The sequence below is a fragment of the Brienomyrus brachyistius genome, chromosome 12 (assembly GCF_023856365.1).
Source record: "Brienomyrus brachyistius isolate T26 chromosome 12, BBRACH_0.4, whole genome shotgun sequence".
NCBI classification, from domain to species: Eukaryota; Metazoa; Chordata; class Actinopteri; order Osteoglossiformes; family Mormyridae; genus Brienomyrus; species Brienomyrus brachyistius.
The window spans coordinates 19278117-19300561 of NC_064544.1; the positions used below are offsets into that span (position 1 = coordinate 19278117).

The 22445-nt window shown below is 46.1% G+C and overlaps 1 protein-coding gene across 4 annotated transcripts in view; it reads right to left on the bottom strand.

Annotated features, from left to right (window-relative positions):
* LOC125705000 (janus kinase and microtubule-interacting protein 1-like) overlaps positions 1–22074 on the bottom strand; it is a 47549-nt gene extending 25475 nt beyond the window's left edge. The window contains exons 1-3 of one of the 4 annotated variants that reach the window (XM_048971276.1): positions 21780–22074; positions 1627–1899; positions 539–1033 (exon numbers count right to left, since the gene is read on the bottom strand). In XM_048971276.1, the coding sequence (XP_048827233.1) occupies positions 539–1033; positions 1627–1827 (696 nt within the window). In that variant the 5' untranslated portion in view covers positions 1828–1899; positions 21780–22074. Of the gene's footprint in view, positions 1–538; positions 1034–1626; positions 1903–10107; positions 10246–21779 lie in introns of those variants that run through there. The other 3 variants (XM_048971274.1, XM_048971272.1, XM_048971273.1) reach the window with 3 other exon arrangements.
* Positions 22075–22445: the final 371 nt, after the last annotated feature.

A 22445-nucleotide genomic window follows, 5' to 3' on the forward strand; every position in this document is an offset into this window, starting at 1 on the left:
CAAGCCATATAAGCTTTCCAACATGGAAAACAAGTTAAATCTGTTCTCATTCATTGCACTGAGATCCAACCTAATAAAGGCCCAAGGTCAGTCTGCAATCCACAAGGGCTGCGGTTACAATAACACATATATAGCATGTGCATAGCTAGCAAGGTGAAATGTTACACATCCCCAAATATTTACAGGCAGGGGAACATTAACAAGGAAGGAAATGGGCCTTCAACAGGGAGGGGGAGAAGACCTTCCTGGTGGATATTGGCTATAAAAAGAAATCAAAGTCAGATTTACACAAACAATAAAATTGATAAAGTGGTGATAGAGCATGAGAAGGCTTGTCAACAGGAACTCTTTTTATTAGTACTGATCTGTTGCTAAACCTTGTGCCCCCACCTTGCTCAGGATAAGTAGATGGAGAATGGATAGATGGATGTGTCCAGCATACACCTACATAAAGGCAACCAACACCCAGACAAACCACTGTAACCTTCCGCCCCCAAAACCCACCACTCGGCCTCCACGCCACCTGCTGGCCACTCACCAGTCTGCGTATGTCCCTCTCGCAGTCGCGCTTGATGCGGTTCACCTCGTCCTGGTGCGCCTGGTAGGCAGCGCGGAGGTCGGCTGCCTTGGCTTTGTCGGCCCTGAGGGCGTTGGCCAGAGCCTCGTCGCCTTGCCGACGGGTGGCCTTCAGCTCTGCGATCTCCTGCTGGAGGCGGGCACGCTCCCCGTCGAAGGCCCGCCGCGCCTCCTCCCGCGCCTCGCACAGCAGCGCGCTCTTCAGCTTGTCGGCGGCGCCGTCGCGCAGTGCCGTCACCAGCGCCTGCAGCCGCTGCATCTCGCCGTCCCGCATCTTGAGGGTGCGCGCCAGCTCCTGCTCGTGCTGCCGCTGCAGAGCCTCGCGCGCCCCCGCCAGCTCGCGGGCACGCTCCTCATGCAGCTTGGCCTTCAAGTCCGTCACCAGCACCGTGTGCTTGTGCTGCTCCAGCTCTCTGGCCTGCCGCACCTCCTGCAGCTTCTCGCGTAGCTTCGCCACCTGTGGGGGGCGTCATCATAGTCAGCGACCACTGAACGAGGGGATTTCCCATAAGCAGCTAGGGGATACATGACATGAAGTACAGGAAGTAAGGGAGAGTCAGGGGGTTAGGGACTGGTGCTTGGAAGGTCGTGAATTCGAATTCCATGGCCCCAATTAGCTGCTAGAAGAGTAAAACTGATTTAATGGGTATTAGCATCCAAAATGCAATGCTACCTTTGCTGACAATCATGCATGTTGGGGGTATCCTCTGGGATACATACCACTGATCAGAAGTCAGTTGATTAGAACAGTCCTTCAGGGGCATGGTTATTAACAGGCATTAGAGGAAAGCACTCCCCCCTGTGGCTGTAGGTGAAACTGTCAAAATCATGTCCGGATTATGAGCGCGTCACTATACAGCAGACCCAAAAAGCGACCTGATCTTGCTTAATAACTCCTCACATGTACAGTAACTGCCCATCAAACATCCGGGTTATTCTATAAACCTTACAGGTTCTGGTATAAGGGTAAATATTATGTATGTACAGGTTTATGAGCGATACGCCGTTCAGCTGACAGCATGGACAGCAGGGCAGGGCGGTGTTGGGTACCTTGCTCCTCTCCTGCTGGAGCTCCACCTGAATCTCGGTCAGCTTGCTTCTCAGCTCCTCGTTGGTCGCCTGCACAGTGTCGACGGCGGCCTCGGGCTTCTCCACCTTCCCGCGGGCCTTCTTCAACCCCGGAGCCGACGCCATCTTCGTCCTCGGCGCTCGTCTCAGGGTCCTCGTGTGGCAGTGCAGCGGGCTGGTCATGCATGAAGCCCGGCCGGTCGCTCCGCCGCCCTCGTCATCCTCCGTGTCACGGCCAGCCGCTGTACTTGGGCTCTGCTGAGAGAGTGGGGCCTCGCGTGAAGCTCAGGCTAAAAAGACAAAACCACACAAACTCCCTACTGGACTCGAGCCTCGCAATCTCACGGTACCTCCACTCACAATCCTGACACCTACTGGTGGTACCAGAGATGACACACAGAATAGCGCCAACATTCCTGCTGCTGTCCACCACACAGGGTTAGAACACAGATACTGAGCTCAGACGAGAGTGGGCAGGATCAGGGCACAGCTAGTCTATAATAAGGTTAATCGGGTTTGCCATAATAAAGCTCTTCAATAAAAGGGAGTATTATTATTTTAGTTGCCAAACCTGTAAAGTCTATTTTGATTAACCATGTGACCTGATACTGATACACACTTCCTGTTCATGCAACACATTGCAACACTAGGAGTTTACACAGTACATTAAACATTACACCCATGGCCCAGAGAGACTGGACCTGCAGTTATCTGGCACTCTTTCTGGTTCATTCACCCATGTCCTGCACTGCCCATCTGACGAACTGCCTGATCCGAGTCTCTCTCTGCCAGAAAAAAGGAGCCCACTGATTCATTAGAAGATCCAAGGCAGAAGAAGGTTCCTCCACCTGATACCAGTCCTTGGAGATGGGAGCTCACTTGTTTCCAAAGGTTTGAACGGAAGCTAACAAACCACTATATTTCACTCACATGTGCTCCACAGCAATTTACCATTATTCCATCACCTACCAGGAGATCTGCTCACTGGGTCCATGAAAATGTCTAGCAAAGAACTGACCCTGGTGCCTGGACCGAGAACCCCGAATGCCACTCACAGGGGGGTGCAAGCACATATCCCTAAAAGGATGACCTTCAGTCACATGTGCCTGATTCAAGGTGATTCATTCACACCAAGCAAACATCAATTGTACACTACAAGCAGGAAATCCTTAGGAATGGAAATCTGGTTATGCCATTCGGAAATTCATACGCTAAAAATCAAAACCCAGTGACATAAAACACCAAAGCCCAAAACAGAAAGGTGCATCCCACTGGAAGATAACTTTAAAGCCAATATGTGGCTGTGAAGCCAGATAAAGGGATGGCAGACTCAGGGGGATTAGATGTGCTTATCCATATCAGGGCATCAGCAGGACATTGGCAGCTTGGTGGCCTGTCACAGAACTCCAGACAGCACCACATCTGAATAAAAGTGCTAATGCTAACAACAACCTAGCACCTTCTCATGAAACACATTAGCTCCCAAACCATCTCTGCAAACAGGATTAAAGGGGAATAAATGCATTACAGTCCATTAGTTTGATTTATTTTGCCAAATGTTCTCCAGAATGCCACATCAAGGTGAACCTCCGACAAAGTCAAGCCAAGCTGTTCATATAAATAAGAATCTCCAGGCTCTCAGGAGACTAAATGCCCCTGTGAGGCTGGTCCCGGGCAGCAGTCTACACTGAAGGGATTGTGGGCGGAGCTCATCTATCGCTGCCACCCCTACGGCCTCTGTCTCAAGGTCTCAGCCACACTCAAGGTCAAGGCTGCGGCACAAACACAAACACGATGGAAGGCGGTGATCACAATCCATTTCTTTCCTTTATATTCAAGACACAGCTAACTACAAAGAACCCCCGAGATGAGGGCAGGTTGTAGAATACACTGGATGACAGCACTGGAGGCCTGAAGAGGCATCAAACAGCTGCACTGAAGCAATAAAGTAAAATTGAAATGGCAAAGTCAGTGTCAACATTTTCTGTGTGAATGCAAATACATACCCTTCATTCCTGTATGTACCCACTGAATCAGACGACAACATAAGGCATTTTTATTCATTAAATATGCATACCTCCCGAAAATGCCACTTGGGCAAACAGTGCGGTTTTCAATATGATATTAAAATTAGTGACAATGACATAGTCCCAAATAGTGAAAATGTAAATTTTTATCTATAAGGAATCTATATCCAGGTATAACATTTTCACACTCTAAAATTACAAATATAAAATATTTTGTCTTTTGAGGTAAGAACTTTTACTCTGTCAGCATATTATCATACATTTTATTTATATGTAAAAATTATTTTAAATCATATAAAAAATCATATTATATTAAATTTCCCCTTTAAATATAATTGTCTTTGTCAAGTAACTCAATATTTTATACATTTGTTGTCATTGTTTTACTGAATGACATACTGCAACTGCATTGTGCCTAAATCCAATAACTGGATGTAGTCTTAAATGCCAAAAACGTCTTTGCTGAACTATAAATGTTTTATTAACAATAAAAACACTCCACACTAACAGTCTCATAACATTGTTCTCCATCAGCTCTCAGTCAGCTTATGTGATTTTAAGTAAAATATACCGGTCAGTATGAGAACTTAATTTTCATCACTACCATCAGTTACAGAACGATAACAACCAGCGGGTTTTTATTCAGCTGGCATCAATATGTAAATGAACAGGGAAATCTCATATAATTTAATTTCCAATTTATCAGTTCAGGCTGATAGGAACACAGCCTGTACTGATCACTGCCATTACTGCTCTCGTACACCTTCACATTTATACCCGTCCCTTATCAATTCAGGCTGATAGAAACACAGCCTGTACTGATCACTGCCATTACTGCTCTCGTACACCTTCACATTTATACCTGTCCCTTATCAATTCAGGCTGATAGGAACACAGCCTGTACTGATCACTGCCATTACTGCTCTCGTACACCTTGACAGTTATACCTGTCCCTTATCAATTCAGGCTGATAGGAACACAGCCTGTACTGATCACTGCCATTACTGCTCTCGTACACCTTGACAGTTATATCTGTCCCTTATCAATTCAGGCTGATAGGAACACAGCCTGTACTGATCACTGCCATTACTGCTCTCGTACACCTTCACATCTATACCCGTCCCTTTTCTTTGCTAGTCTCTCCTCCCTAGCAGTAGGATCTGTCCTTATTTTTTCAACGAAGCATGCACTCCTCCTTGTTGGAATTAGGCATCTGGTAAAATATTAAAAATAATTTTTTAATCATTTTTACAAACAATTGTCACTGACTTCAAGTAGGACTGTTCTAACAAATGACATTGTACTTCTTTAATACTATAAAAACCACGCAATTTAATATTATTCACAGAATTGTTAATATTGGTCAAGAAAGTGATGTGAGATTAATGTCTTTAAACAATATTTAGCCTTGTATGTTAAAAAATATAAAATAAACTGCTTGCAGAAACAGAAATCTAACTGTTATTCACCATATAGTGACCAATGAAGCCAATGAAGCATATTAAATATTGCAACAATCAAGTGTTCAAAATCTCTAAATTTTCTTAATTTTTTTTACTCTTTAAATAGCCCCCTTCTGCTTCAATAACAGCATTGTAGACATTTGGCATTTTTTGAACCAGCTTCCAGATGTAGCTAACTGGAATGCAGTAACACTTCACTGGAGGGGGCACAAATAATGCAGTAGTACACTCTTACTTAATGTGTTAATTAACCAGTAACTAACTGTTAGTTACGTACTGATCCCATGTTTGTTCATCATTAATCATTCATAACACTTCTTGTATTTCCTGTAGTTACTATATTAGAACATGATTTTTTCTTGAGTAGTTATTTGTGCCCTGCCAAGTAAAATGTTATCTGCTTCTTCTATCAATACTTCTCCCACAGTGTATTGATAGAAGTACTGATCCAGCTTTGATCCAGCTCATTCCAAACCAGCTCTGTAGGGTTTAGGTCAGGGATTAGGCCGGGTCAGCGGTCACAGCGCTCCATCTCCATCATTCATTATATTTACTACATAACCTCAAGGTGTGCTTAGGGATCGTTATATTTTTCAAAAACAAATGATTTTCAGTAGTTAAGTCTAGTGTTGGGCAGTATGAGCAAAAATGTGTATTGTTTTTAAGAGTCTGGCAGTTTCACTGTATATCTGGCATTTATCAAGCGTTTTATCGACATGTTTTTATTGATCATTTAAAAAATCATTTACATTTAGCTTGATAGTATAACCAACATGTTTTATTAGATTAACATTGCACATTTAGCTAGATAGTGACACGTTTTATAGATTGTGTATATCGGTATACCTAGCTACACAGAGACATGTTTTATCGACTATTACCGTATATTTAGCGTGGTAGCAACATGTTTGCTTAACTGGCATGATTTTAATAATTATTGCCGGTGAACTGGTAAACCGCCCAGTGCTAGTTTGTGTCTAGGCTTTAGACTGGTACTGTACATACCGTGTAAATAATTCAGCTTGTAGGAGCTTTAGCAAAAGCGCTTACGTTTTTCCATCTCACCACCGATGGTTTTAAATACATTGTTTCCTGGGCAACCTTAGCGACTAAAAGCCCCGTCCCTGCTACAGAAGAGCGCCCCCCCCCCCCCCGATGAATTAAATATCTCAAGAGGCTACAATCTAAACCCCTAATTTATAAATTATTCATAATAACTGTGGGATTCACAAGCTTTTCTTCTCTTCCTTAAGTTGGTGACAGACTTGGAGGGCAGTGGTAAGAGACCAGGCCTCCAGTGACCCAGCTCATTCTCAGGCAGCATGTAGGTCCATGGAAATCAAGGACCTGATGCTTGTTGGTCCTGAAGTGTACGACTGGTGAGGCAGAATGACACTGGGGAGAGAGACTGAGCCTCAGCGATCAGTAATCAGTCATCAGTAATCAGAGGACTGGCTGATGTTCGTTAAAAATGAAGACATTGGCATCGGTCCAATGTGTCAGTCTTGGTGGAAATTCCTGGCCAATATTAAGACTTTAGTCGATATTAAAAGTTAGCAGCCCCACAGTTAAAGACATAACCACTAAAATAAAGGAGATAATTACATTGGACGGTTCCATAGTGGAGAACAAGGGATTTCGTCGACTCATGCACCACTTAGAAACTGTGCCCCTTCGCTGATGTCTAACTGTACGCAATGTATCATGTGCTTTATAAACACATTCACCAGATCTTAAGTATTAATACCAGTTTAATAATATCAGTTTCACTACGTATTTGTAGAGCTCAGAAGTTAACCAGTCATCAGTATTGGTAGTATTAGGCCAAAATATGTCAGTTATCCGGACCATTTGAGAACCATTAATAGCTGTACAATATGTAAGAGGGGAAAAGCCAGTGAACCAATAACAGGTCAAAGACTAGACTGAAATATGGCTGCCTGTTTGTGTACAAGTGTGTTCAGAGAGGCAACGCTCTAGTTACTGTGCCCACAATCTGTTTAAATACAGATCAACAAATCACCTCCATGCTTAATCAAACAGCTGAGCCGGAGGTACTGGCTGTGCTTCTGAGCTTATTAATGGCCACCAAATGTGGGGGTTGGGGGGGAGCTAGGCCACACCAGTTACAGAGACTCCTTCATAAATATTAGGGATGGATGTGCTTCTAGCTGCAATTAACCCAACTGAAAAGACAATTGAGAACATCCATCTAACCTGGGGAGTGGGTCGACCTACGGCCTACCTTAGGAAGCACGGGACACAAAGCAGGGGGGGCACCCTGGATGGGATGCCAGTGCAGCGTGGGACACTCTCTGACATGACCACACACTACCACCAATTCACCTAAAGTCATGTTTTGTAATTGGGAGGAAAGCATAGCAAAACGTGCAGACAAGGGGAGAACAGACTCCACACACCCTACAGGAGCGGAGCTACAGCGCCACCTAGAGAGCACGCCGTGGCTTAACGATGTACATGAGAGAGACAGGAATGGGCGCGACAGCTGCTACCTTTGCAGCTGAAAGCTCTAAGACACTTGGGACCCAGCGGGACGCATCCAGTCCCATACACAGCCGCTGGCCTACATTTGTCACCCTGCCCAGGGAATAGCGACACAAACAAACACAGCAGCACAGACAGACAGTCTTCCAGAACAGAGCCCTCTTCCAAATGTAAATATATGCAGCAAAGGGCATTTAACTATCCTTTTTTCTCTGCAGAAAATGGAAGAGACCATGACACAAGGGAACAGAAAACTCCTGAACCACGAGCACTGAGCTCCACAGTGTCGGGTTGCCCTTGGTCAGGAACATGCCCAGTGAGTGCCCACTTTCCAATGCCCACGTTCCTTTGCCCTCTACAGATTATTGCACCAAAAATAAAAGACCTTTTTTTAACCTAGTCTAACAGGTTTGAATGACTCTGCATGAAGGCCCTTAATCTCATTAGAAATTATACTCCAATGAAGAGAATCATAGACTGTAGGCTCCATCTAAGGGTCTTTCTTGCAGGGCGGCAGATCACAAGGCGGTAAAGCCTCGCTGAGTGCCATGTGGCTCCCATCAGCCCTTGGGCTTTCTCACGGTGAGGCCAAGTCTGCCAAACAATGCACACGTCACGCCTCGCCATCATGCCACACCGGGGCCACTCTCGTCTATCTATACCTCACCATGATCAAATGCACAAAAAGTTGTACTTTCAATTTATGTTTTCACTTTACATTTAACTCCTGGCAAATGCTAAGGGTTGATGCGGTTTATCTTTCCAATGAAGGGCACAGGAATGACACAAAGATGAGTCAGGAGGCCAAATAATCTTTTCAAAGAGGGATGGGTGCTCATGTAGACCATGACACTGATTCATGTGTGAATACAAATGGCTCTCAGCTGTTTCCTAGGTGCGACAGGCTATACTGCTAATGCCCTGCCAGGGAACTCAGGCAGACAAACCGGCTGGCAAAGTCACCCAGCCACCGTCAGCAAAGGCACCCAGCTACAAGCAAAGGTGGGCACTTTAATTCCGAGTTTTCATGACAAGACTGAAACCCTGTTTCCTCCGGGTCTACAGGACAAGGCTGAATTTACTCCAGCTGAATCAGAAGCACCCATGTCATCATACAAGCCACATAGTATTTACTACATTATTTACATGTGAAAGCAAGACTGGGGTAGACAGAAGCCTCTTGCTAGTGGTTCTTCCTCCTCCTCCTCCTCCTCCCCCCAGAGTCACACAGTCATGCCACCACCGCAGCCAAATGTAAGGCTTCACGCTTGACTGATGCAAGAGCAGCGGGTGCTGCCCGCAGCCACAGTAAAGGGAAGCTTGCTCCACGAACGCTCATCCTTCTTGCATCAGGGGCTCGTGCTAAATGTCAAATTAATATTCACACAGGGCAAAGCTGGTGAATCGGCTGTTTGTGGCCTGTTGCTGGGTCCCTCCCCCTCACATCTGACACCAGGTGCTGCCACGCGGAGCCTGCCGTGCCTTCGGAGAACAAGGGGCATTCGGCTTACCAATAAGACCAGGGTTCACCTTCGGCTGCAGGCAGAGATGCTGGAGGATAATGCAATGTGGGCACGAGCATTTCTGAGTGGACCTGACAAATTCCTTCAGCAAATTGCGCAATCATTCAGTGAAGTAACATGTTAAGATATTAATTTTTAAAGAAGACCGCGAGGACAGACCACTAACAAGAGCACTTCCCAGAGTATGAATGGAGAGATGTAATCCAGGCTCACAGAATCATCTCCAAGTGTGACACTGATCCAAGTTTTCATCCAACCCCCATTCGGCACTTCTGGGCTCAGCTGAATAGATCATGAAGCATAAACTAATTGACTTGGGCTTCTCACTAGGCTTCCATTCATCACCATTCAGTTCTGTCTTGCATTTAGCTGATGCCATTTAGACAGTAAGCAAACTCAACTGAAGCTGACAAGCGGGCAGCTTGGAATCACGCTTGACCGAAGTCAGAGGACTCGCAACGCAGAACAGACGTTCTCTAACATACTGAGAGATGAGGCAGCACTTAAAGGAAAAGGAGGTCACCTAATCCTGAGTGCAGCATTCACTCACATCGCACTGCAGGAACCTCTCAAACAAGGCCTGATGCCACAGGATTTCAGCCCGTCAATGAAATTCCTACCGCTATGTGCATGACACACAAGAGAGCATAAATACACAAACATGCCAATAAGGAGCATCAGAAATCCACACGCTATAGTAACTATATTCTGCATGCAACCCATTTCTAAGTAGCCTGAGGATGATACCAGCCAGTTTCACTGGAGCCTTCTTGAAATACACTGAATCTTGCACTGAAGCAAAAAACTCACAGCTGCACGTGTCAGCCACCCAGTTCTGGGAATGCAAACGTTCACGTGGTCAAAGAACAGAAAAATAAACCTGCTATTAAACACAATGTTCCTTGAGCAAAAAGCGAGCAATTCTTTAAAACCGCCGTCACAAACCTTGATTATGAACCTTGAGGGTCCGCTGAGTTAGCGCTGCCCTTTGATGGAAAGACTAGCCCAAACAGGAAGTAACGGTTCGTTTTTTTGCAGAGACCAAGGGAAGCAGGTTATCAGTTCATGTCATGCTGGGCAACATACCACAGACACAGGCACTCACACACGTACCAGAACACACTTACACTCCTCCCTCCCCTGCCTATCATTGGGCACCTAGACATCTTTTGATCACGTGGGTTTATGGCAAGGGCAGATTCTCTGAAATGTCACAGTGAGGCCAAGGAGGAAGGAGGCGTGGTATGTTGAGACACAGCATTATGGTGAAGACAGACCACGTATCCACAAGCAAATGTCAGGACGTTTGGTCCTCACAATGCAATATAAACCACACACATATCTGCAATGTCAGCTAATATGTGCTAACATGCTAACCCCAGTTGAGGTAGTGGGGAACCGAGAGAAACAAACTGGAAGAACTTCCTAAATGAGACGCCCGGGGGAGGTGGGGCTCATGCCAGACGACGATGCCACCTGTAAGCACCAGGCACTCTCCTTTTAGCAGCACCATACATTTATATATAGAGCTGGTATAATTAGATGTCATGAAAGGCATGTTAGCCCAGTTTAGACCACGCTGTGACAAAGAATCCTTATTTTAGCTTCCAAACACCTTCACTATGTATAACAAGGATACAAGCTAGCAGAAGCTAAGCCACGTATGGGACCTTCACAAGCTTCGCTCTCAAATCCATGGCAATCGTGTTGAATCCAGTTACTGGTTGGTGTAGCCAACTCTGTCGCTGGGTGAGAGGGACAGCAACGGTGATAGATTGCAGGACAGAGAAATGACACATAACCTAGTCCCACTGGTCTTTAACAGTGCCCTAAACATCCAGGCATCAGACACTTCTTGTCAAATTATTACCCGCAAACCGGCAGCTGTACTCCGGAAACCAGTCATTTAGGGAGGCTGAGAGATGCGAGCCGGCAGGACTGGGATTGGACACTGCAAGGCAAGTGGAAGGTCCTGCTACTGGTCTTTGGGTTCCTCCATCTGAGTCGGATCGAAATGCATGGCACAGCGGTGTGTGGGTGTTGGGGGTGTGGGGGGTGTGGGGTGCCATTCCACAGCCTCTCTCAGTGCCATACCCTGGACACACATACACACACGCACGCACACATGCAGTACAGATTTAGAACCGACAATTTTAAAAGCAGTTTTAATTGACCCTTAAATATTTAATGCGTCATTTAATGCGTCACTGTAGCTGGGGTCCCCTAATTCAGTGCATGGTCTCATTCCCCTATGGAAATGACGCTGTCTGGGCACACACAGCTCCGCTACCCTCCTTTAGTACAACCAGGCTCAGAGCTGCAAACAGCGCCCCCTCTGGCAAAACCTCACAATCGCTCTCGCTCATTCAGAATGACACCGGCGTGCCGACAGTGGACAGGACAGCAAATGCAGCCTGATGTCTCGCCTGTAGCTGGGGCGAGGAAGCTGCTGATGCGAGTGGAGAGAAACGCAAGGCCACACTGGCTACTGGTGCCTGTAGGGATTCCCGTTCTGACAAGTCATTTCCAATAAAGCAGCACATGCTTTCACCAAAGCAGGGCAACCCCACAGACATCATTCGTGGGAATTAGGGTTTGTTTATCATGGAAAGTACTAAGCAAGATTAGCTCACGGTGACAATTCCAGTATGTTTAAAAAACACTACGTCAAAGATGAAGTACAGATTGTTCATTTAAAAAATTCACAATATTAGTATAGTTAAGAATTTATTAACGCCATCTTACTCATTGCCCAAAATATCATTTACTAATTTATTAATACCAGCATTATTTCACTTTTCGACCATCTTTTCGAACCTTGGCTATTGGTGCTTCACACCCACTTTATACGAGTACAGATATGAGTACATCTGAGTACAGATATGAGTACAGATACCTGGCAAAATTAAATTAAAATGAAAAATAAAGAAGGAAACTTGGGTCGCAGCAGTGCCAGGAGCCCAGCAAAACCACCAGCGGTGACCGGCTTCACCATTGGAGGCTTGCTGTTAGAGCACTAGTGCTTATTGGTGCAATCAGCGTCTGCGCCAAGCGGGAGGCCTTCATTGGCTGATATTCAGGTAGCTGTCATGGATGCGCTTCACCGCAGCGGCAGGGTTAGGGTGACCCACGCCGCCCATGTGAGCTGAGGATGCCGCAGGTCACCATTCAGACTTTAATCTGGAGTTAGCACCAGATTACCAGCAGAACCGCTCATGTCCAACAGCTTGCAGTTCTGACAGCACGAGCCAAACATGCTGTTCAGACAGTGTTCAGCCCATGAGCAAAGAGGGGAAAAAGAAAACAGAAAGGGGGCCACGTAGTGGCCAACAGCCTCCAAGTTACAGCTACACATGCCATACCTTACCCGGGAAAGGAAGCACAAAAGTATGCTTTGATGTTAAAAATCAACCGAAACACTTAGCAAACAAACCCAGTCAATGGCAACATTTGTTGCACAGATGGTTCACACCCTTAAACACTGCACATCTGACGCCTGGAATGCAGATGGAAACACTGGTCCAGACGTGACTTTGCCCATCAGCTGCCTCAATGGGCAGGATTCGCCCAAGGTTAATAAAGGCCCCGATCCTCTCTGGCGTGTCAGCTGGCCGACAGATTAGTTATTTCACAGATTTCAGAATTTTAGTGTCATGAGTTACAGCTGGAATTTCAGTTTAGTTCAATTTCAGTTTAGCTCAAACTAGAATTACAAAAGCAGTAGACAGTTTTTTAAACTGGCTCACGAGACCACAGAAGACCAGGCCACAGCCCACCCACTCAGAAAGCCAATCGCAAGAGATAATCTGGTCTAAAATTTTAACCATAATAGAAGATCAGGGAAAAGATGTGCTTTACCACACACAGCAGGCCTGTCAAGTTAACTTGACTTAGTTTTAACCCCTTTCCAGTGGACAGTGAGGCAAAAATCTATAATACCGAACCATACATAAAGCTTGAAAGTAATAACAATGGCATTGATGTTTCATCTGCTACTCCTCTATAAAGCCTTTGGAAAGGAAGTCGATGCCTACGGCAGAAACAGGGTACACTTCCCGCAATAACCGCCTGTACAAATGTACAACTAATTGTGGCTCCTTTAAGACAGCAGGCATAATGGACACGAGAATCAATCGGGATACTGATACATTAGCCTGTAATGTCAACAAGGATCAGGTGTATCAGCCACGTGTGCTGGTCAATCTTATGCTACAACCGCTATTTCCATTCTACCCATGTTTTCTTTGAGAAGTGCAGCTGCCTTAGGTTTATGCGTTTCCCCCCCCCATACACAGGGACAAATAGTGTCAGTGAACATGGCGCTGGGCCAAGGTACCCTGACGAGAGCCGCACCAGGGACGGGGGGGGGCGGGGGGGGTGGCTAGGCTGCTGAAATAACAAAGAGCCACCAGTCATTCAGCATTTAGGGGAAAAAAACAAACACATAAACTATAAAGCAGGTTCATCTCAGGTCCCTGGAATGTTCCGGGAAGCATGGGAAAATCAAGCATATCTAATGAGATGTAAAACCGCACAACTACCCAAGCAGGGTGGGGGGACACATCCAACACTTGGGCATGAGCCCACCCCCGGGAAGGCGGTCAGAACGGCGACTGCGGAAGAGCTGATGTTTCTCATGCAGGGTGAAGACACAGATTCATTGATGTGTGATGCTGTTCCGTGTTCCAGTTTGCCCATCACCAGGGAACTTGGTGCTTTACTGCATTTCTACAGTGTGCGGAGGACTGCAGCCTTTAAGTGCATCAGAAAATGACAATGCGGCCTCCAGTCCTCCCCACGGCTGCAGGCAGTCGCTACATAATGCATGTGCAGGAAGTTTGGCAGCCCTTTGAAATTGGATTTCTGCATGAATGGCTAAAACGTGGGCACCTGACTATCATCATCCTCTTTTCAAGAAGCCACCATCCGGTGGGTTCACATACTTTCTTCACTAGTGACCTTGAGTGTTTAACTTATTTAACAAAGAAATGGCCATTTAAAATCTAAGGTCTGCTTATTCAATAAGTGTGACTTAGACTGACGATAAGATCAGATTTTAGTATAATTCAATCTTTCTCACAGCAGTACAATGGCATCTGTGGGAATGAATGCATCTCTGCCATCACTCAGTCTACAGTAGTTCACTTGGCTCTCTGCATTGCCAGTGCCTCACCACACCCCCTGGCGCTGCCCTCTTCTGCCACCAAAGTCCATAAAGAGTGTACACTTGGACATGAACTTCAACCCTTAACCAACACACAGACACAAATAAACACACGCGTCTGCCTTCAAGGACCTTAACTCGATTCAGACAGAGAGCATAACCCTGTCCTGTGCTACACAGCCAACTTAACCTTCCCCAAAATGTGCATTTTACAGTAAAGTCGCCCACTGCTTTTCAGGCCTGTTAAAATTCCAAAACGAAAGCTCTGAGGCAAATAAAACCTGTCGCTTGAATGAACGTAGGTATAATGAGAGCAAACTTGTTGAGCGATGAAAGGAAATTGCTTCAGTGGATGGAAAAACAGAGTCCCATGGGGTCAACCCTCCACACTGAATGCACCGAGCCAATGCTAAAAGACGACATCCTAGAGGAGTCTACTCCTCATCGCCAAGTACCACTATCAAGCTGACTTATTCTACTGGTTAGGAAATGATGGCGGACCAACGCAGCTCAGACAGCCAAGACGGCTAATTCCCATTCCACAGCTTCCTCCTGGAGTTTACAGGCCAAAGATTTACGTTCCCATGCCATTCCAAGGTTTCAGGCAGTACACAGTTTTCAGTATCAAGTATCAGGGATAAATAAATGAAACAGCCAGCAAAGTGGTGAGCTGCAATCGTGCTGCCAGCTTAATATAACCCATTTGCCAACAGCCTCCACACCCCCAACCCAAACTGTACCGCCAGCAGATACGAGATACAGATGCTGGTAACGAGATTTGTGAAGGAAACGCAGGGCTCGGTGCATTTCTCATAACGTGTGCAAAGCATGTCTATGGGCGGCGTCTCTGTAGGGACTGCAGCTCTGCCTATGGACGGACGGCAGAGGACGCCTAAGAGGTTCCATATGTTCTGCACGATTCAGGTTATCGGAACTGCACAGGTCACAAGCTAACAGACCTCCGGCCCCTCCGTCCTTTTTCCGACCCAGAGCACAGGAAGCTTATTTTCCACCCTTGTTCTTTAACAGTCTCCAGGCACTAAGCTGGTGACAATTATCATGTAGGCCTTCAATATAATTAAAAGCACTTTAGTACATACTGCACAGGAACCAGCCGTTTTTTTGAACGTCTGTCCACTTCTTTTGAATCTATGCTACCTCCTATGCGCCCATGTCTGATCAAATAATTGAGCCCCAAGAAGGACTAGAGATCGACACACAAATCTAATTGTAGAGTTAAGTGATCTTGCAGCAGTAACATGGCTTTTCCCCACACAAGTTGGAATAAAGACTGAAATCTCACCCGGGAGCATTACTGTAGCAGCGAAACTTAAATGGGGAAATCCTCACACGCTATCCAATCAGAAGTCAAACAGCACCCTTTGGGGAACCTAGTACGTATTTGCATACAAAGGTGAGAGCTCAGGGACCAAGTGTGACAGACTGGCTTATACTGGTCAGGCGTTTTACCATCTACATTACCGTCTACATCTGTGAGGTCTGTGGTCTTTGAAGGAGCCATGCAACAACTTAGCGGGCATTGGATTTGGTTTATAATGTTTTGGGTTTTTTTTTTTTTGCAAAATTCTGAACAAATCACAACGTACAGTGCAACTTCAAATTTTAAAGAAAACAAAATGAAAATAAAACACGTATGTAACTGCCATGTAATAGTAGCAAGATTAAAATTTTAAAGTGTGCAAATTCAACATACTGTCCACATATCTAAACCAATGGGGGGAGAAAAAAGCACTAATAAATTAAATTTTTTTTAAATGATGAGGGAAAAATAAATGATACAAAAAAAGAATTATGTGGAAGTATTCCCCCCCTCCACCCTGGATACTCACATATCAAACATTATATTATGTACATGTATTAAATATGATATTTATGCAAATGCTCAAACAGCACTCTTCTAATCCGGCAGCACGTGTAGTTCTGAGAAATTACAATCTTTCTGAAAATTACTCCGTACCAATAGGTAAGAAAACAAACCCCAGCCAGACCAGGAGAAGTAACAGCATCATTTTCTTGATTCAGAGTAAAGAGCTTGCTCACCATTGAAGACTAAGAAAAGTGTTAAAGGTACGAGAACCCCATCCATAACGTTAAACACTTTGATGTTACATCGAACAGTTACAGCGGGAGGGGTTACGCTCTCCCCCCGGCTCAGCCTCCTATCGAAGGCTTTATCTGCACAAGGCTTGACAGCTTGTGGTGCCTAAATGCAGCAGAGCAGGACCCCGAGATTTTGTCTAACGCTGTGACCACATTATATGCGCCACCCTCACCATGGAAGCTAATGGATCCAGCCTTTGATGGACCTGCAGTTAGCAGAGCAAGGACCCGTGTCCAGGGGCAGGGTACAAAATTGAGTTTTCCGTAATTTCTCCTCGACATGATCGTACAGCTTCCAGTCTACAGGGAATGATTTTCTAGCAAAAGTGGGGGGGGGGGGGGGGGGGTGATTACATCTACAGAAAAACAATGGCTTCAGCGACTATACCACTGCAGGGATGCCAAATGACGAGGCAGCTCCCAGTCTGCTTTTTAGACTGGATTTACAACCAGAGCATCTTAAGGTTCTGGATCGGAGATGCAATCAGGCAAACAGAAATAAGATTACTCATACTTCCCATTGCAGGATTTTTAGCCACTGATAACCATTTCCTGCTTAACATGATGTTGTTTGTTTTGTTATCAAACACACGCTTTAGCAGAAAGATGGGCCAGACGCCGCGACTGACTGGTGACCCAAAAGGCTGCATAATAAAACGTTTTCCGCAGCAGTGGAGCTGTCGCCACCTGACACAGAGATGCTGGGGGGGGGGGGGGGGGGGGCTGCCTGCAAAGCTGCTGAACAGACAGGCTGGCTTCCTTTGAGCCTCGCAGAGTGGTGCGGTTCCTTAAGGAAGCAGAGCAGGCAGGGGCCTGAGCTCTACAAATGAGGAGCAGGCCGACAAACGGGGCCTGACATCACCAGGAGTCTGCCAATGGCCATCCAGCAGACCCGGCTCATTGCGCATCCGTTCATCTTTATCTAAAACCATATCGCTAACATAATAGCATCGTTCACCATCACTCCCTACACCTTCCAGCCACTTACCCACTATGAGGGGCAGTAGGGCTTGGTCACCCAAGCACGAACGCCCACACTTGGTCCACGCTTTTGCTCCCTCCAAGCTCCCTGCCAGACAGTCCGTGGGACGGAGCAAAAACGTGGACTGGACAGGAATGGGAAGCACTGCGAAACACCACAGGACACGCAGGTGACAAGTACCACTAACCCTAAATGTGTGTCTCTGGACTAAAGCGGGAAGGCAAAGTGCACAAAGAAACCCGAGAAGCACTGAGACACAGATCTGAACCCTGGAGGTGTGAAGCAGCAGTGCTGCCCGCTGAGCCGCCATGCCGCCCAAATCGCGGCACACTGCGGAAAATTCAGCCTCACATAAAAGAAAAACATATTTTACAACACGTCCATTTTGTCTCCTACAACCATAACCAGGAGAAGCATTTAGTAGATGGATGCATTTGTTGTTTTATCATTTATCTTCCCGTCACATCAGTAGAGACTTGATCTAACCTGTAAAGACAACAATCTTTCCACCAGGGACCCACAGACTATGCTGGTGCTGAACTTATTACGATGCCCTTATATGACACTCGAAACGAGAGCCCACTGAATGAGTGTGGCTTCAGAAAAAGGCAAAAATGTCTTCCAGGTCTCCGAAAACTGGCAGAAGCTCCCTTATGTCTCACGCCTCCCTAATTTCCCTCATCGGAACAAAATAATTCATCTCTGTCATTTTTAGAGTGCATCTAAAGAGGAGCCGATACTCTCTGTTTCCAATGAAAGGATCACAAAAAAGGTCAAAAGGATAAAATAATCCTATCACTCCTGCAAAAGCAAATAGCCATCACCCCCCCGCCCCCAACAAAATGTTTTGGCAGGAATCACAAGTTCCTTCCACCTTCATTATTTAGCTGAATTTGTAAAAAGACAAGAAACCACCGAAAACCATTATCATATCTGCATAGGAAAGACAAACTTTAATTGCGACTATTGACCTTAAATACGGAATGCCAATCAATCCACCTTCAGCAGGTTAGGGTTAGCAGTTACTGACAGCTTTATCTGCAGTCTTCCTGAAGTGACAGCACTTATCGCAACATGCAGATGCTTACAGCTGTTCCTTCTCCCTTAAAGGGTGTAGATTTGGTATATTAGTACACGCTGACAGGCAGATGCACACCAGCCAACAGAATACGTGAGAACATAAACATTAAAGGGGCCCTATTATGCTTTTTGGTCTTTGCCTTTTCTTTTGCGTGGTATATAGCTTCATGTGCACGTAAACAATCTGCAAAGTAAACTGAACCTGCTATAGCTTCCATATCTCCATACCACAATACAAAATACCTGATAATTTCAACTATTTGTCACGCAGTTTTATTAATCCTCCGTTCAGTTCTCTGTCCTGGTCGCAAGCGATTCCCTGCCTGTCCACCCAGCCTGACTACAGATCTGCTGTCCTCACCTGCCAGCTGCTGTCCCGAACCCCCACCCCCCCCCATCCTGCCTGCCCGAAGGAAGCAGCTTCCTCACCTTCCTCTCCTGACATCAGCTGGACCTTCTGCATTTATAACTGGACTATATACTATTTAACTTTATAAATCAGGACATTGTTATTTTGGACTTCCTCTGCTGGTCCCTGGAGGATGGGCTCCCCCTTTGAGTTTGGTTCCTCCCAAGGCTTCTTCCTACAAGGGAGTTTTTCCCTGCCACTGTCACCTCTGGGTTACTCTCTTAGGGCATTGGGCAGGGACAATGTAAAGCACTTTAAGACAATGTAAAATTGTGAAAATGCCCCATATAAAAATAAAATGAATTGAATTAAGGCTGAAAGTACACGCCAAAGGGAGTAACTCTCACCACAGAAATCACTTTTCTCTAATCTGTCTGGAATGCCTCGTTAGAATTCCAGCCCATACTTCCGTAACATGGTGAGGTCACCTCATAACATAATCCTTATTGTTATTGTATTGCAGACTGCAAGACAGGGGCAGAACGTGCAAGGCAAGCTGACCAATCGGGTAAGCTAACCAATAAGAGCACACTGGGCTAATCTAACAGCATTTCCGGCAGAGTTATAGGCCGAGTGAATAGATATGTACAGTATGAGAAAAACGTTTTTGGAACACTGAAGCTTGTGAAACTATTCTAGTGAACCCCAAATATAAAATAATGAACCGTGAAAATGGGAATAGTAGGGCTCCTTTGAGCAACACAAAATGGACCTAGTCCATCGGTATCTTGACAAGGGGCCTGTATTTTAAACAGACGGCAGTATAATTTGGCAGCAGGCAGCAGAACAGCACCCTGCCACCCTCTGATTAATCCCACGGTCTGGAAGGTGTTCTCATTTGGTTACCACCAAAATCCAATTACCGACTGACAACGGCGGGCTCGCTGTGGAGAAGGCGGGCCACGAAGGTAACACCAGGTCCGCTTTCTCTCAAGAGGAACAAAGAACCCCTGGGTTGATGGCAGCGAGTAGCAGAAAGCACGTCTCCACACACCTGCACACCTGAGGCCATCGGCCAGCTGAGAGAAAAACCACCAGCCGTAGTGTGACTCAGACGTTGCAGGTGTTCTTCAAAAGCGTGATGGCTGCAGATCCAGTGGGCCAGGGAGGACACAGAATCGCCAGTCCGGCATCCCAGTGACTGAGCTGCTTGTAGCTGTCACAGTGCGTATGGCTCACTCTGCCCTGCAGCGACTGGGAGTGTCTGCGTACCGGGACACGATGCACGGCCGACTGCAGCAAATCACACAGCCCCCCTCCGTGACGGCAAGAAACAATCCTCCCATACTACTCTCTCCCACAGCAGAAACCATACACAGATACTCCTTTCAGCTACAAACTCCTTTCCTGCTGAGGAAGAGACTCCCCATGCAGTGGTACAAGTATGCTAACCTGAATGGTCAAACTGGCTGGAAGAGGACAGAGATCCAAAACCAGTATGACTGACTTACTTCAGGTTTGCACTCTCACATCCGCTAACATGGCCGTTTCACAGGGAACAGCCCCTTAGGCAATTATGACAAGGAACTCAGAGAAAAAACACAATCTAGGGACAACAGTGAACAAATAATCTAATGATGTTGGGCCTTTGGTCTGAGATTGACCATTCATCCAACCATCTACCAACAGCTTAATCACTACAGGATAAAACTAAGCCCAGAGCCTATAACTGGTAATACGAGACACTCCCCCTGCAGCCCAAAGACATAGTCACCCTACCTGCCATCATTTTGTTTGTATGTGCACTATGACAGACATGCAACCCATGAATTTTTCATCTAAATATTTTGCAGTTGAATAAATGAGATTTTTCCATCCAGACACGTTTAATGACTTTTTGAAATAGTTTTACCTTAGGTTATCAAAACAAAGCTAATTATAGTAAGCTGTGGTTAACATGAAGCCATTAACCAGGCACCATGAGGAATATACCGTTACAAAATGTCTGTCATTTTACAAGAGCACCCAGCATGACCGGTCTGTGGAAAGGCAACGTGAAGAGATGAGTAATGCGGATTTAGAGATTGACAACTCCCTAATCCACACGGTGGCTGCTGAGAGAGAGGGCTGAGAGTGAGATGGAGCATCCTAGGCGCCTGATCGTACTGCCTAACCCCACCCTGCTTTGCACCAACAGATCAGATATTCCCATCATTGGGAGGAGGAGCAGACAGCCCTCCCACCTTAGGAATAGCAAAATAAATATGCCCACAACCAGCTACTAAAGTATAAAGCGAGGAAAATATAGAAACATTTTGTAAAATGACCCACAGATGCATTGATCTTCGGGAGATAATGAAAGGTACGTAAATGTGGCAATGGGTGAGGCTGGTTAAACGGAACCGAAAGGCTGTCACTGTGGATGCTGAAGTTGCCTCGAACGCTGAACTGGCATGCAAGATAAAAACGACACACGTCGAATAATAACCGTAATCGCCGGTGACAGCCTCTACTAGTTGGCAAGCTAGTTATATCCGAATATAAACTGTGCTTAATGCAACTGAAGGTACGCAAGGTTAAGTTACCCAACCACCTCGATCGGAAGCACAGCAACCCTAGTAACTCCACCGGTCAGCTTTCCGCACCATTATCAATTATGCAACACAGCAGTTTTACACGCACAGCAAACGGCGCGGCTGCGTCTCGCGGGTTGCGGACGCCGGGCAGGAACACGGAACAGTTACCGGTACCTGCACATTTATTTACGTTCTGGCAACCTCCGCTGCACTGGACCGCCGACACGTCACTTTTAAATTTTCTTTTTTTAAAGAAGGCAAAGTGAAATAATACAGCTAGAGTGCGATTTTAAAAATGTCAAACGAAATGCGTGCTCATCAGCCGCGCTTAAATGACCAACTCACTCAGCATGGTTGCCATCCGTCCCGGTGGAAGCTGCAGCTAGGCTGTTGTGACGAGCTGAAATGTTATTTCCTTTTCCAGCCCCGTCGATGTCTGTCAGATGTTCAGAAGAACACAGCTCGACTCAGGATGCCGTAGAACACCGACACAAGGTTGTCTCCGCCGGGAATATTATGCTCTGGACCTCAGCTGGGATTTCATGCTTCAATTAAAAAAAAAACCAGTTTCTGAAATTCAGCACTCTCGGTTAACTTTGACTACTCTAAATGAAACTGCTTCCTAAAAAATAAAAGACGCGCATCCCACCCAGAAGCCGCGCGTGGACAGCTCCCAGCCTAGCCGCCCTCCGCAGACCGGCACGCTGACAGAGCTCCGCCCACCCGTGACGTCACCCCACTGGAGCTGCGCGAGTCAGACGCGCGCTCTTAAAGAGCCGACGACATCCGGCCAACTCGACGTGCCGCCTTCGCACACCTTCGCACACCTGTCATATACCTGGAGGGAGAGTCTGTCATGACCTTCATTCAGGAAATAATGCAGGTGAGTTATTACAGTCTACCTCCATGTTATCCAGAAATGCAACACCAGATTTCCTGAAGGTTGGCTAAATGTTTTTTTTTCGAGTTTTGGAAATTTAGTGGCATTATATACATTTGTCAGTAATCTAA